Here is a 13,961-nt window from a genome sequence, read left to right on the forward strand (position 1 = left end):
AAATAGCTCCTACTACTACTACTAATAATAAACCTTGAACAATGTGTGATGGCCTGTTAGAAAATATCCTTTAATAGATATTTATGTTTTAAATATATATTTTACATCATCTTGTTTTTCTTTCGAAGCGTGTTCAAAGCAGAAACTAGATGTACCACCCGTTTAATACGAAAAAATGGTACAGTCCGTAAACCGTCCATATAAAAACAAAAAACAAACAAAACGAGTCATTTCTGTTCAGGTTTTAAACAATTTCTGTCCTGTTTATTATTGCTATTTATCAGTTGAATAATTGATGACAAATGACAAACTGTTAAATCTCACAATAGTCATTTATTCTGTAAGCATACATACAGTGTAATATAAATATAAAATATGCATTTTCTTGTTAAAATTGGTGAGACATCATTGTATCTGTGTTGAGACGACCATACAAACAGTTTTAATTCTACCAAAAGTGGATTTATGCAGCTGTAAACAAACTCTCATTACAGTGCAGATAATCTAAAATAAGATACAGGGAGAAGGACAAGGACTTTATACTGCATTTAACAAGTCATCATCATCATCATCATCATCATGAGATGCAATGTCAAACATAGCTAATTTTATTCTTATAATGATTATTATTATTAATCACTGTACAAACAAGAAACCCATTCACAGTGGAGAAAGAAAACAGAACAGTTAGAAGGATGAAAAGATGAAGATAGCTTTTTTTTTCTCTATGTGTTTTGTGTGTGTTTGTTTGCTCTTTTGGCTTGGCTGACATGCTTTGGAGATGCTAAAAGTCAGAAGGTGAAGTACTGGGCGAACCACTCTTGTCTTTGAGTATCCGGGGAAGTCGGGGGTGAGTCTTCTGTCTCAGGAGGGCTGAGAAAGAAAGAAAGAAAGAAAGAGAGAGAGAGAGGGAGAGAGAATGGGAGGAGTGCAGTGGTTAAACTGCAGTTGTCATAGAATATAAGATTACTAAATAGATAATTAGATCATTCACTAATTAAAATGAAATAAGAAAAACCCCAAAGCCTGAAGCCACGCTGAACTAAGGTAGTGTTAAAAGTGTATTAAAAAGAACCTTATAAATTACCAGCTCACCTCTAGTCCGAACAAAATTTTGAATTACAGGGCAAGTTAATAATTTCTTGTAATAAATATTTTTTTTAAGAATTGAGAAGTTAGATCTATATCCTGTGATCTTTACAGTCAACCTGCGATCTTTATCCTGCGATCTTTACAAACATCCTGCAATCTTTATCCTGCGATTTTTACAAACATCCTGCGATCTTTACAAACATCCTGCGATCTTTACAAACATCCTGCGATCTTTACAGTTAACCTGCGATCTTTATAGTCAACCTGCAATCTATATCCTGCGATCTTTACAAACATCCTGCGATCTTTACAAACATCCTGCGATCTTTACAAACATCCTGCGATCTTTACAGTTAACCTGCGATCTTTATAGTCAACCTGCAATCTATATCCTGCGATCTTTACAAACATCCTGCGATCTTTACAGTCAAACTGTGATCTTTTTCCTGCGTTCTTTACAGTCACCCTACGATCTTTATCCTGCAATCTTTACAAACATCTTGCAATCTTTATCCTGTGATCTCTACAAACATCCTGCGATCTTTATCCTGCAATCTTTATGGTCATCCTGCAATCTTTACAGTCAACCTGCGATCTTTATCCTGCAATCTTTATCCTGCAATCTTTATCCTGCAATCTTTACAAACATCCTGTGATCTTTACAGTCAACCTATCGGTCCAAAAACCAGTACACATAAACTCTCACAATTCAACTTTCATTTAGAGTGAGCAACTTGTCTTTTGAAAATCATATTGCCCATATTACAAATATTACAGCCTTCTTCCACCATAGAAATATTGGCAAGCTGAGAAACATCCCATCTGTATCTGATGCTGAGAAGCTAGTTAATGCTTTCATGACCTCTAGACTGGACTATTGTAATGCATTACTAGGTGGTTGTCCTGCATCTTTAATAAACAGGCTACAGTTAGTCCAAAATGCAGCTGCTAGAGTTCTCACTAGGACAAGAAAGTATGATCATTCATTCATTCATTCATTCATTCATTCATCTTCTACCGCTTATCCGAACTATCTCGGGTCACGGGGAGCCTGTGCCGATCTCAGGCATCATTGGGCATCAAGGCAGGAAACACCATGGACGGAGTGAAAATATGATCATATAACCCCAATTTTATCATCTCTACATTGGCTACCTGTTAAGTTTAGAATTGATTAAAACTGCTGCTACTTACGTACAAGGCTCTTAATGGTTTAGCTCCCATGTATCTAACAAGTCTAACAAATCTAACACGTTACAATCCTTCGCACTCTCTGAGATCAAAAAATTCAGGACACCTGGTAGTTCCCAGAATATCTAAATCTACTTATGGTATAGTATTTTCTTATTTAGCTCCCATTTTCTTATTTAGCTCCCAAACTTTGGAATAGACTTCCTGATAGTGTTTGGGGCTCAGACACACTTTCCCAGTTTAAATGTAGATTAAAATCTCATCTCTTTAGTCAGGCGTACACATAATACATCCCATAATATTGTGCACTATTACATCAGACTTGCAAATATTATGAACCGCAGATATATTAATCCCTCTCCACCGCTTCTCTCTTTCTACCCATCCAGAGGCATCCAGAAATTGTACCAGCTCCGATCGTCTTCCGTTCAATGAAGATTTTGGACCTCCACTGAGACCAGGCCGACCGGAGATGTGAACGCCATGTGATCTTTTGCATCAATACAACATTTGTCAGACTGTATATTTATAATCACACACTCCAGTGTCACCCATATGAGGATGAGGTTCCCCTTGAGTCTGGTTCCTCTCAAGGTTTCTTCCTTTACCATCTAAGGGAGTTTTTCGTTGCCACTGCTGCCTGAGTCACCTCAGACTTGCTCATTAAATACATACACATTTAAATCTATCTAATATTAATCTTGAATTTTGTATTCTATTAATCTTTGTATTATTCTTTATATTAACCTTTTGTTCTATGTTTATGTTCTGTAAAGCTGCTTTGAGACAATGTTTATTGTAAAAAGCACTATACAAATAAATTTTAATTGAATTGAACCTGTGATCTTTATCCTGCGATCTTTATAAACATCCTGCAATCTTTACAGTCAAACTGTGATCTTTATCCTGCAATTTTTAGTCATCCTGCAATCTTTACAAACATTTTGCAATCTTTATCCTTCTATCTTTACAGTCATCCTGCAAGCTCTCCAGTAAAAAATAAAAAACAATCCCAACAGATATGAGAGAAGATTCAGTTTTGTGTCTCAATGACAATTTGGTGGTAATATGCACTAAAAGACTTCATTAGCGAGTCACTGAGTGGGCAATGAACATACATGAGTTTATGGCTCTGCTTCATTAGTGCTGATGATGGGAAGGTGATTTGCTCTGCTCCTTTCTGTCTCTGTGCTGTTTAAATTTTAGGTTCTCACCAAGATTTTTCACTTCGCTATCTTTGGTTGTCTGGCATTTTGGTAGAGCATACTAATTGAAATATACACACAAACCAAAATAACTGTACAAGCTAGCTCTGTACAAGACATATATCAATGTCTCTCCATTCTAATGAGTAAAATGTAGAGGTGTTATTTTTTAGTATAGACAAACTCATGGACATTAGCAGTTAATGCTAAGTGTAATTACAATGTCTTGCATATTTTATTCTCACTCAGCCTTTTCGCAGTAATTTCCCACCACATCCAAGGGAAAAGTTGATATCCCTGATGATTCGGTCTTGTTTCCATTGTCATCCATCCTTTACATTTTTCAGATGAAAGACTTACTTGCTAGATAGTTAAGTAATTAGCCTCTGTCATTAACCACATAGATTTCCCAGTTGCCTAGCAACAGTGCTCTTTCAGCACTCGAACAGTGTGAGTATTGTGTGTTCATCTTCCCATGTTGAACGCTCATTCCATTTGAACACACCATTAAACATTAGGCAGCTAATGCTAGCGAATTAACTTAAAGCTTAAAATGATGAGCAAAAAGAAAATGGCTGCAAAACGGCAAATAAATCCCTACATTTGTTTTCTAAACACTGTTCTCCAAACTCCTCAGACCTACACCTTGCTGCTTTTCTCTTAGACCAGCATTGGACATTAGCATGAGATTTATTTATTTATTAGCATTTTCCTGTTAAAATCTGGAAGAGCAGCAGATTTCCTAAAACTCTTCTTTAAAGATGTCTGTTTTTATATTGACATGAATAATGTTTGTTGTGATAGCTAAGCTACATGATGAAGCTAATGACATTTAAGCCAGTAGCATAAACTTACCTCAGCACATTATTATTATTATTATTATTATTGTTATTATTATTATTAGTAGTAGTTGTAGTAGTAGTATCATGCACATTCAGTAGTATGTACATGATGATTAATCACTGTTAATGAACTTTAGCCTGGGTTTGTATAGTAATGACTAGGGGACAGTGTTGCTAAGCTGGCTGAGAGTTAGAGATGCAATAATTTATACAGGATATAAGCATAAAAACATGACATTTAAAGCAAAAAATGTATTTTATAGACGGTTAGGAACAATACTAATACTAATACTTATAAAATAATAAAATATAGCACCTTTAATATACCCATCTTATCATCAACAAGAATGATCCAAATCTTTCATTTTTTCCTCTTTGTATTAGAAAGTACACATTTTATGTAAAATGGGTGTTTAAAATGAGCAAATGAAGATAAGAAATTTATTAAAAAAATATCTAAATAAAGATACAAATAAATATGAAAAGAATAAAATAAACACAAATAAAATAAATACATAATTCATTAATGGGGCAATTCATTATTAATTAATTATTTTGTCATTTTTGTCTGATACCAGTCACACAGATCACTTTGTAGTCCATCTGTTGCTCAGTTTTAGCCCTTAACCACTTTAAATGATAGCAAATATCCACCTAATAGCAGAAATGAGCAGATAATGTACAAGTGGTGGTTTTCCTCACAGCAGTGACACTAATGGTTATAGTGTGTGTGTCATTTTGTGTGTGTGTGTGTTTTTTTTTTGTAGTATTTTAAAGCATGTACACTCATAAACTGTACAGTGGAAGGCGACGGCGTAGTCGAGTTTGTGAATGGAGGGAGGAGCTGAGGTCAGTGACTGATCACACACGTGTGCTGAATTGTGTTAATTACTCTTCTCTATTGCAGTGAGCTGCGGCAAAGATAGAAGAGAGAGAGCCTAGCAAGCTGTATGATTGTGCGTGTGTGTGTGTGTGTGTTGAAAATCATTGAAGAGATAAAAATGTGTGATAGTGTTACTATTAATCACACAATAAGAAGTAAAAATGTGTACACTTTGTGTTGTAAGGAATATACACACTCTGGATGTGCTGATGTACAACAAAAGACCCTTAGTATTTTTCTTATATCACAGCAATTTGCCAACAATTACAACCTTTTGATTTATTAATGAACAAGTTTGCTTTTTATAAACAACTGTTTATGGTTACAAATGACGTTGTGGAATCCGGGAAAGATCGTTCCCTCACTAGCCTCTCTTTTTTTTTCTCTTTTGCAGTTAAGATAACAACAGCAGCAACAACAACAACAAAACATCATGATTAATCATGACACTGGAGACTCCTTCAATAAATGTTTATCAATTAAATAAACATACAGAACCATGAACTCTACTAGCGAGATCCATCACCCAATTAAAATGTGTAGTCCTGTGGCTGAGCCTGGGGATAGAGTGACCTGTACTGTAGGTGTATCTTAAAACAGTATCATTGGCTCTACATATTATTTCATACACAAGTGCTAATTTAGTTAGTAAACAAAACATTGATATTAAGTCACTTGCCAAAATCTGTGGCACCATTTTAGTATGTGTGTGCTTAGCTAGGTGCTGTGCCATGGCGTGCTCTGGATTCAGGGTCACCTTGTCCTGCTTTGAGCCTGGCAGCCTGTGAGTGTGTGTTTGAGGAGCTGGACGAGTCCCATAACAATGCAGGGTGATCCGGCTCGCTCGCTTCATTCCCATTCAGAACAGCGTGCATGCAGAATCGCACAGCGGCGCTCCCAGATACGATGCGAAAGCACGCATGCTTGACACACCACACCACACACACACACACACACACACACACACAGAGAAACAAACGACATGCCGAGCAGAATGCAGTGAAACACGTACACACAAATGTACGAACAATCGTACGTACAGAGAACGAAAATGAACAAACAAGTTCAATATTATTATTAATATTAGATCAGGTGACATTAAAGTGCACTTTAGAGATGCTACGTATGAGTCTGATATCACACAGAGACAGAAAGACACCAACTCCCAGCGTGCACTCTGGCGGTGGGGACACATGCTCCCTTTTGCATTCCAACGCCATTTATTATAGTAAGACTAATAATAATAATAATAATAATAATAATAATACATAAACATTAAGGTGAAGAAGAGGTATCCCATTTTTTCCTGTCATCTGGAAAGAAACCAAACTGCGCTCTCTGCCACGACATGATCGATATCTCTCAGAGACAAAAAGAAAAAAGAAAAAAAAAGTTCTTCTAATCTAACGTCATGCTGATGGAGGGGGCGAATCTTCACTCCGCCCCCTACTTTAAGCCGGCGAGCTTAAAAGGTCAAGGGCTTTCATTACTCGAGTTAATGACATGTTTCAGAAGGGTGCGATTGATGCTTTGGGTTTCTTATTCCTGATTTCACGCCCTCTGTTTATCAGAGAAAAGCAATCCTCAGTGTCACATTGGATTCTTTCCAGTTTCTCAAAAGGGATACGGCAGAAGTGGTTAGAAATGTTTTGGAGATGAGCGGAGAGGTGAGCGTCATGCTGGCGTGCTCGTCCACTGGGCAAGAGAGACAGGGAATGAAAGAGAGATAGTGAGGGAGAGAGAGAGAGACAGAGAGAGAGAGAGGCGTCTGTGGCGGAGAGAGGTGTAGCTCACCTCGTGAATTTCTTGGGTTCGGAGGGAGGGGTCGGTGGGGGCAGTGGTTTGCTGGTGTTGAGCTCCAGCTGGTGAATGGGGGAGTTGGGGATGGGTTCGAGGCGATTAGGCTGGGGCGGCCCGCTTCCTGTCCCCCCAGCCTCGGCATTGGCCCTTAGATTGGGCGAGCTGCTGAATCGGGTGGCCGATTTGTCATTCTTTCGCTTTTGCTATACAGAAGAACAGAAAAAATAAACAAAAAAAAAACAATGACAACAAAAACTATGTATGTACTGTATAGAAGCTGAGAGCGCTGGTGTAGCCTGACGCTCTCTACTATAAACTTCTATTCTCCAGAGATTGAGATCAGATCACATGTCGATGGTCAAGCTTGTAGTCGCTCAGATGTGGAAAGTTGAGCTCAGTTGATCTCAGCCCGATGTGTCGGGAAAGAGTTTGTGAGTTTGAGCTGACAGAATGGCTTGGAAAGCAAAGAGTTGGATGTCTAAACACATATGACACACACTGGACACACATACAGGTCCACGGTGATAGAAACACACACACAAACACAAAATGAAACTTATTTGATGCTACAGAAACACTTTTTTCAAATCCGGTGTGAGAGGAGTTTGATGTTTTATCTGCTCGTACTCTTTCGTTAATCCGACCATCTGAAACCGTACACACGTTGTACAAATAAGAATTAGTGTTGGAGCAGGAAAAACACCAAACATGTTTAGTGCTTGATTTGTAGAGCACTAACATGAGCGACAGTGTTAATGACAGCCGTCTTGCTCATGAGCTCAGGCATGTTAAGTGCGAAGCTGAAGCAGCTACACTGAATGGGAAGAGAGTCCTTGGTTTTCTGTCTAGATCAGTGCGTTTCCTCGGGTTCATGACTTGTTTTTTCAGCTACAGCAATGGAAATCTCACTACTACAAATGATATATTTATGCTCGAGTCCTTATGGTTTGATCAATTCAATGGGTTAAATCCAAACCTTTACATAACAACTAGGTCTGGATGGAAATTTCAGGAACGGCAAGCTGTATGACGTCCAAGTGGCCCTCAGATCAATCTTTCCAGAAGTCGCCTTAACGCTGAGATGATGGGAACCGTCCGACTTCGCTCCACAACACAAAACTGATCGGTAAATCCTATCTAGCTTTATTCTAGATATACAGTCTGCATTCGGTCTGTCTGTATTACAGTTCAGTTGATTCTTATATTTTGCAGATATTTTAAAGGCCTTCATCAACATGCAGCTCTTATATCTTATATTTCTACAGTCAAGGATTAAAACCCTAGTGCAGTGTGTGTGTGTGTGTGTGTGTGTGCGTGTAAAATAGCCCACGAAATCCACCACCTTCCTTGGATTTTTAACATTTGCACAAATCCAGTTATTAGCCTTATCATATGCAGACTTGTGTTGTGATGTAAAGATGCTTTGCTACTGTATGATACAGAGAAATGTAGGCACGTGGGTTTAATTCCTGAAAAGCAGCTGAAAGGGGCGTCAGAGCTGATGTTATAAAAATAAAAAAAACACTTTAAATTGAGAATTTAGCAGCGTTGTGGGATAAGATAGTTTAAATACTTTATAAAAGTGTTAGAGCCTCTGATAATGACAGATATGACATGGTGTCATGGTGCATTTTCTATCTGTTACAAGTGAGTACTGTTAATATAAACTCTGTGGATTATATTTTTTGGAGATACCTAGCTTCATTCCTGGTCAGTTAGATTTAGATCCAGAGGCTATCCAGGGAACATGGTGCATGAGGTAGGGATACACCATCCATTATCATGCTTATATACATTCACACACCTATTTACACCTGGGGCAATGGGAACCTGACATTGCCGATCCAATTTCAGCATGTTTTAGAAGTAAAAGGGAGATGAAACCCAGACGGACACAGGACGAACATGAAACTTCAAACAGGCTGTAACTCTGACTCAGGATCAAACCAGGGACCCTGGAGCTGTGAGCCTGTAAGCCTGTGAATATTTGAGAATAAAAGAAGAGTTCTGAAAAAAAGTGCGCTTTGATGGGCTTTAAGTGCTTCACACACTTACTTTGAGCAACAGTCTGCTTTTCTGGAGATTTCATGTCGTGTCATGTGCCTTGCATAGCGTCCTGCAGGTTTATGGGTTTCTTTGGAGGTCCTAGACTGAAGACTTTTTTCAAGTGCTTTGGGAGGAAATTTCCAAAAGTAATCATGATATCCTTAAACTTTTGATACGGAACCAAAAATAAAATACAAATGGACCTGTTTTGAATCCTTGACCATAGCGCAGTGTAGTTATCATGCTGTATAAACTTCTGGAAGAGATGCGAGAGCGTTCCTCTGCCTATTCAGCAGAGCCAATCATCTGTACTGCTGGGACAGGTGTTTAAAGATGGATCTGTCCCTAAACAATCTGTTATACATCAAATCTGCCATTTATTTGCTGATTAACACCAGTGAACCTGACATATATCTCCATATATTATGAATGGAGATGCCATAGATGTTTTGCATCACTGACACTGTTCGTTTGTGTCAACGGAAATGCTGGAAAAGCACTAAAACAGCCAAGAGCAAAGAGAGGAAGTTAGCTTACCTTAATGAGAGGGTTAATTACACCGACGTTGGGGCTGGTGTTGAACACTTTGTTGAAGTTGGTCTCTCTGTTTACAAGCTCTAGCTGGTAGAACTTCTTATCATCCTGTACATAGCAGAAGAAATCTGAGATCACTGTAGTATTTTTATTTTTCATATCTAGTCATAGAAAAACCTTTGGAAAGCTCTGCTGCTAATATAGTTGTAGTGATTAGTTTGATCGTGTGATGTAATGAAAGACTGAGGAGCTCTATATAAATCACGACTGAGAGAAACTCACCACCAGCTTCTTGACCAAGGATTCTCTCTCGGTTACCATGTCTTTGAGCTCAGCGATCACCTGCAGATCTTCTGGCCTACTCTCCCGGTTCCTGAACTTCTCCTCCGTCCCTTCAAGCCTATAGAAAGCAAAAAGTTTTCCTCTTACTCACAGGGAAAAACAGATCAGCTTGTACCAGTAAATGGGCAATTCAACTCCTTTGGAATTCCTGATTCAATTAAGAGAATGTTTTCGAGCACTCTGAAAGCCATTAGCTTCGAATCGATGCAAACGTTACATCCCACATCACTGTCTGCACTTCAATCTCACACGGTAATTAAAATCAGCAGCACCTCTGAATACCTGTCTCTCTCAATGAGTCCTTCATTTTCACACATCCCTCTGTTCTCAGCATGAACAGAGTCATTATGAATCAATATCTACTCTGTGTCTGGATTCCTGATTATTCTAAGCCTATAATGGATGTACAGAAATCACCAGATTTGTTTTTCTTGTATTTTTATGACCGGGTTTATACGTATGTCACTGATTATGTGTTTAGTCATTTTTATACACAAACGGTTACAATCATAAACAAATTCCTTTCAATTGCATCCATCCATCCATCCATCCATCCATCCATCCATCCATCCATCCATCCGTCTATCTATCCAGCCAGAAAGCCATTCAGACTCAATACTCCATGCGTATTTACATTCTGCCTGCTAGCCACTCACCCAATCAGACATCCATCAATCTGTCCTTCCATCCATCCATTCACTATTCACCAAATCTATCCCTCAATTCATACGTTCTTCCCTCTGTCGATCCATCTATTCACCCTTCCAGCAGTCCAACTCTCACATCTTCCATTTGGACATAAGAGACAGTAATCCACTCCTGTATACATACATTCTCCTGTTAGCCACCTAACCATTCCATCTATCTATCCATCCATCCATCCATCCACCTCTTTTTTCTTCCCTCCATTCTGAAAGCCAGAGAAACATAACAAATAATTTTCTATGCATGCATACATATATTTGACCTCCTAGCAATGCAACCAAGACACCCTTCAATCCATCCATCCATCCACCTTTTTTTCATCCATCCACCCTGAAAACCAGTTAAACGTAACAAATAATATTCAATGCATGCATAAATATATTTATGCTCCTAGCAATCCAACCAACAAGACACCCTTCAATCCATCCATCCATCCATCCATCCATCCATCCAGAAACACAATAATTCAAATATTTATCTATCCAGACATATGTACATTAATGCATCCATGCAATCACCCAATCAGACATTCATCTAAACATCTAACCAGCCATCCACCACTCTTTTCTTTCATTCACCCTGAAAGCCCGTAAAACATAACAAACAATATTCAATACATGCATAAATATATTTGTCCTCCTAGCAATCCCTCCATCCATCCAATCATCCTTCCATCCATACATCCATGCAAACTGCCACTTAGACAAAACAATTAGTAAAGGATGGTTCGTTGGGGTTCTTTTGTTGATGAACAGTCCTAGTTTTCTAAAGGAGAAATTAGTTTCTATTTATGTTACTAGACAGATTTTTTTTATATGAATGCACAGATTCACATACAGAAAGGAAATTAGCAGCTAGACATTTACATTTACGACTTACATTTTATCTCAGTTTATCCAACTGAGCAGTTGAGTGTTAAGGACATTGCTCACAAAAAACGTCACAAAAACACAGCAGCCAAAAAACCCACTTAACTCCTCCTGCCATCATTCCATCAGATAAAGCTAAACTTTAAACAAATTAAAAACACAGTCCTCAGATTTACATGACACATAAATGGGTTGAAATTTAATGACGGTTTAAGCAAACTTGATTGTCACATTGATTCATTGCGACAAAAATGAAGCTGGCATTAAAACAGATTTGTGTTGCGCTTAATTAGCAAGCTGTAAATCCTGGCCCAGTGGGGACGCCCCGAGAAACGGTGTGAAAAAATACCAGTTAAGACTGTTTCACTTGAGACCTCATTCTGTTAGGCAGTAAAGGACTCCCTCGTCCTCCAAAAAGTTTACAAGCTGTTAATTTTCTTAATAAGATGTGAAAGGAGATGGCGCAAGTTAAGTCAAAGGCAAAAGGAATGAATGCATACGTATTTTTGAATGCTTCATTTGAACAGATTTTGAAATAAAGAATTTTATTACATATAATAAATAAATCGCCCAGGACAATTTCATTTCATTTGCCTTGGGATTTTGACCTGTAGTTTTTTTGACCTGTAGACCTGTACCAGTGTCTGCATACTTGGTCATCTGTATATGCATAATATATGTATAACAAGTAGAAACACATGCATGCACGCACACACACACACAAGCGCACACACACACAGCCATACACATAGACACTCACAGACGCTCACACAGACACTCACACAGACACTCACACAGACACTCACACAGACAGGCACAAAAACACAGACATGCACACACAGACACACAGATATAAAGCAGACATAAAGCAGACAAAGTGGTAGGTCAGTGGTTGTTCAAGGTGTTGGACTACTGATCAGAAGGTTGTGAGCTTGTGCCCCAAACCCACCAAGCTTCCAGTCCTGGGCCCCTCAGCAAGGCCCTTAACCCTGAATTGCTCTGCTGTGTAATTAAGATATAAGTAAGTCGCTTTGGATAAAGGCTTCCTCCAAATGCCATAAATGTATAATGTACATAAGGTGCAATTAAAACATTGGTTCGTTAAGACAGCTAAATATTTTACTGATTTAAAGGAGCCTCAAATAACAAATATATTCACAAACATTACTCACTTCACCAACATCCATTACTAATTTTAGAGTATTTCATTTGAACCCATAATGTGTGTTGAATTGAATTCAGGGTATATTAAGTATTCTAGGTTTCACCGTGCTGCGCAAACACAGCATGGAAACTCACAGGATCTGCAGGGCCGAGATTTTGTCCTTGAGCAGCTCCTGGGCTTTGTTGAAGTCAGACAGCATGTTTTGCGTCTCCCTGTTGTGAATTGCGTTCAGCTCAGCCATCTCCCGCTCATGCTTCTTACATAGGTCTTGCTCATGAGCCCTGAGAAAACACACGCGCACACACACACACACACACACACACACAGTGAACTTGTGTGGCGAGGCAGAAACCTGCTGTCATCTGATTCATCATCGTCTCTGTACACCATGCTGCGTTTGATCACACCATTAACTTTCATCCATCCCAAGGCTGCTCTGCTGCTTTCGGTCTTTCGCAATAGCGGTCATCTTCTGTAAGAAAGCTGTGTATAAATCATGACATACCCAGTTGGATGGGATCACTGCATTCTATACACCTCTTTCTGTTTGTTTATTGGTTTTCATTCAGGACATACTGAGCACATTTCCCCTTTAAGGGCAGTTGAGTCTTTGTAGTGTAGCAACAATTCACACGTTTCATACACTCATAGTTGTGTATATACTCACAATCTCTCCCTCACACACACACACACACACACACACACACACACACACACACACACACCATCCCTGACAGATCTACAAATGTGTGTGCACGGAGGACGTGTGCAGGAGCAGGCTCTGCTTTCCCACACTCATTTCTCCACAGGAGAGCAGAAGCCATTTGTCATTCGCTATTATTAGCACAAGGCTCAGGATCTGCTGCCATGTTAAATAATTGGAAATGAAACCTTGTGTGAAAAAGCACATGTACGGTGCATTACACTACACTGCGGTTACACAACATATATGTACAGTAAGTGTCTATACAGACCGCTAAATATTAAAGCATGCCAAGAAATATACGCTACTGTTCACTTCTGTCACTCGAAATCACAATCTATAATAATTAAGTGAAAAACAATCAGAAACATTTCAGGAAAAAGACATGAAAAATGAAAAGGTTACAATGACCTGGGGTCTCATTTATAAAGCGTGCGTACGCACAAAACGGGGCTGGAAACGTGCGTACGGCAGTTTTTGCGCAAAGGTTGTGATCTATAAAAAACAAACTTGACGGGAAAATGTGCGCACCTTTAAGCAAACTTTGAGACGTGCGTACGCACATTCTGGAGACAAAGGGAATT

The 13,961-nt window shown here is 38.8% G+C and overlaps 1 protein-coding gene across 3 annotated transcripts in view; it reads right to left on the bottom strand.

The window, feature by feature from the left end:
• Positions 1-313: 313 nt before the first annotated feature.
• The window catches only part of fam184ab (family with sequence similarity 184 member Ab), a 106,253-nt gene continuing 92,605 nt past the window's right edge, over positions 314-13,961 (bottom strand). The window contains exons 15-20 of one of the 3 annotated variants that reach the window (XM_060866198.1): positions 12,809-12,955; positions 9,876-9,993; positions 9,597-9,701; positions 7,008-7,216; positions 5,971-6,908; positions 314-873 (exon numbers count right to left, since the gene is read on the bottom strand). In XM_060866198.1, coding sequence (XP_060722181.1) covers positions 6,722-6,908; positions 7,008-7,216; positions 9,597-9,701; positions 9,876-9,993; positions 12,809-12,955 — 766 coding nt within the window. In that variant the 3' untranslated portion in view covers positions 314-873; positions 5,971-6,721. The remainder of the gene's footprint in view (positions 874-5,970; positions 6,909-7,007; positions 7,217-9,596; positions 9,702-9,875; positions 9,994-12,808; positions 12,956-13,961) is intronic. The other 2 variants (XM_060866199.1, XM_060866200.1) reach the window with 2 other exon arrangements.

Source organism: Tachysurus vachellii, chromosome 3 (assembly GCF_030014155.1).
Source record: "Tachysurus vachellii isolate PV-2020 chromosome 3, HZAU_Pvac_v1, whole genome shotgun sequence".
In the NCBI taxonomy this organism is placed as follows: domain Eukaryota; kingdom Metazoa; phylum Chordata; class Actinopteri; order Siluriformes; family Bagridae; genus Tachysurus; species Tachysurus vachellii.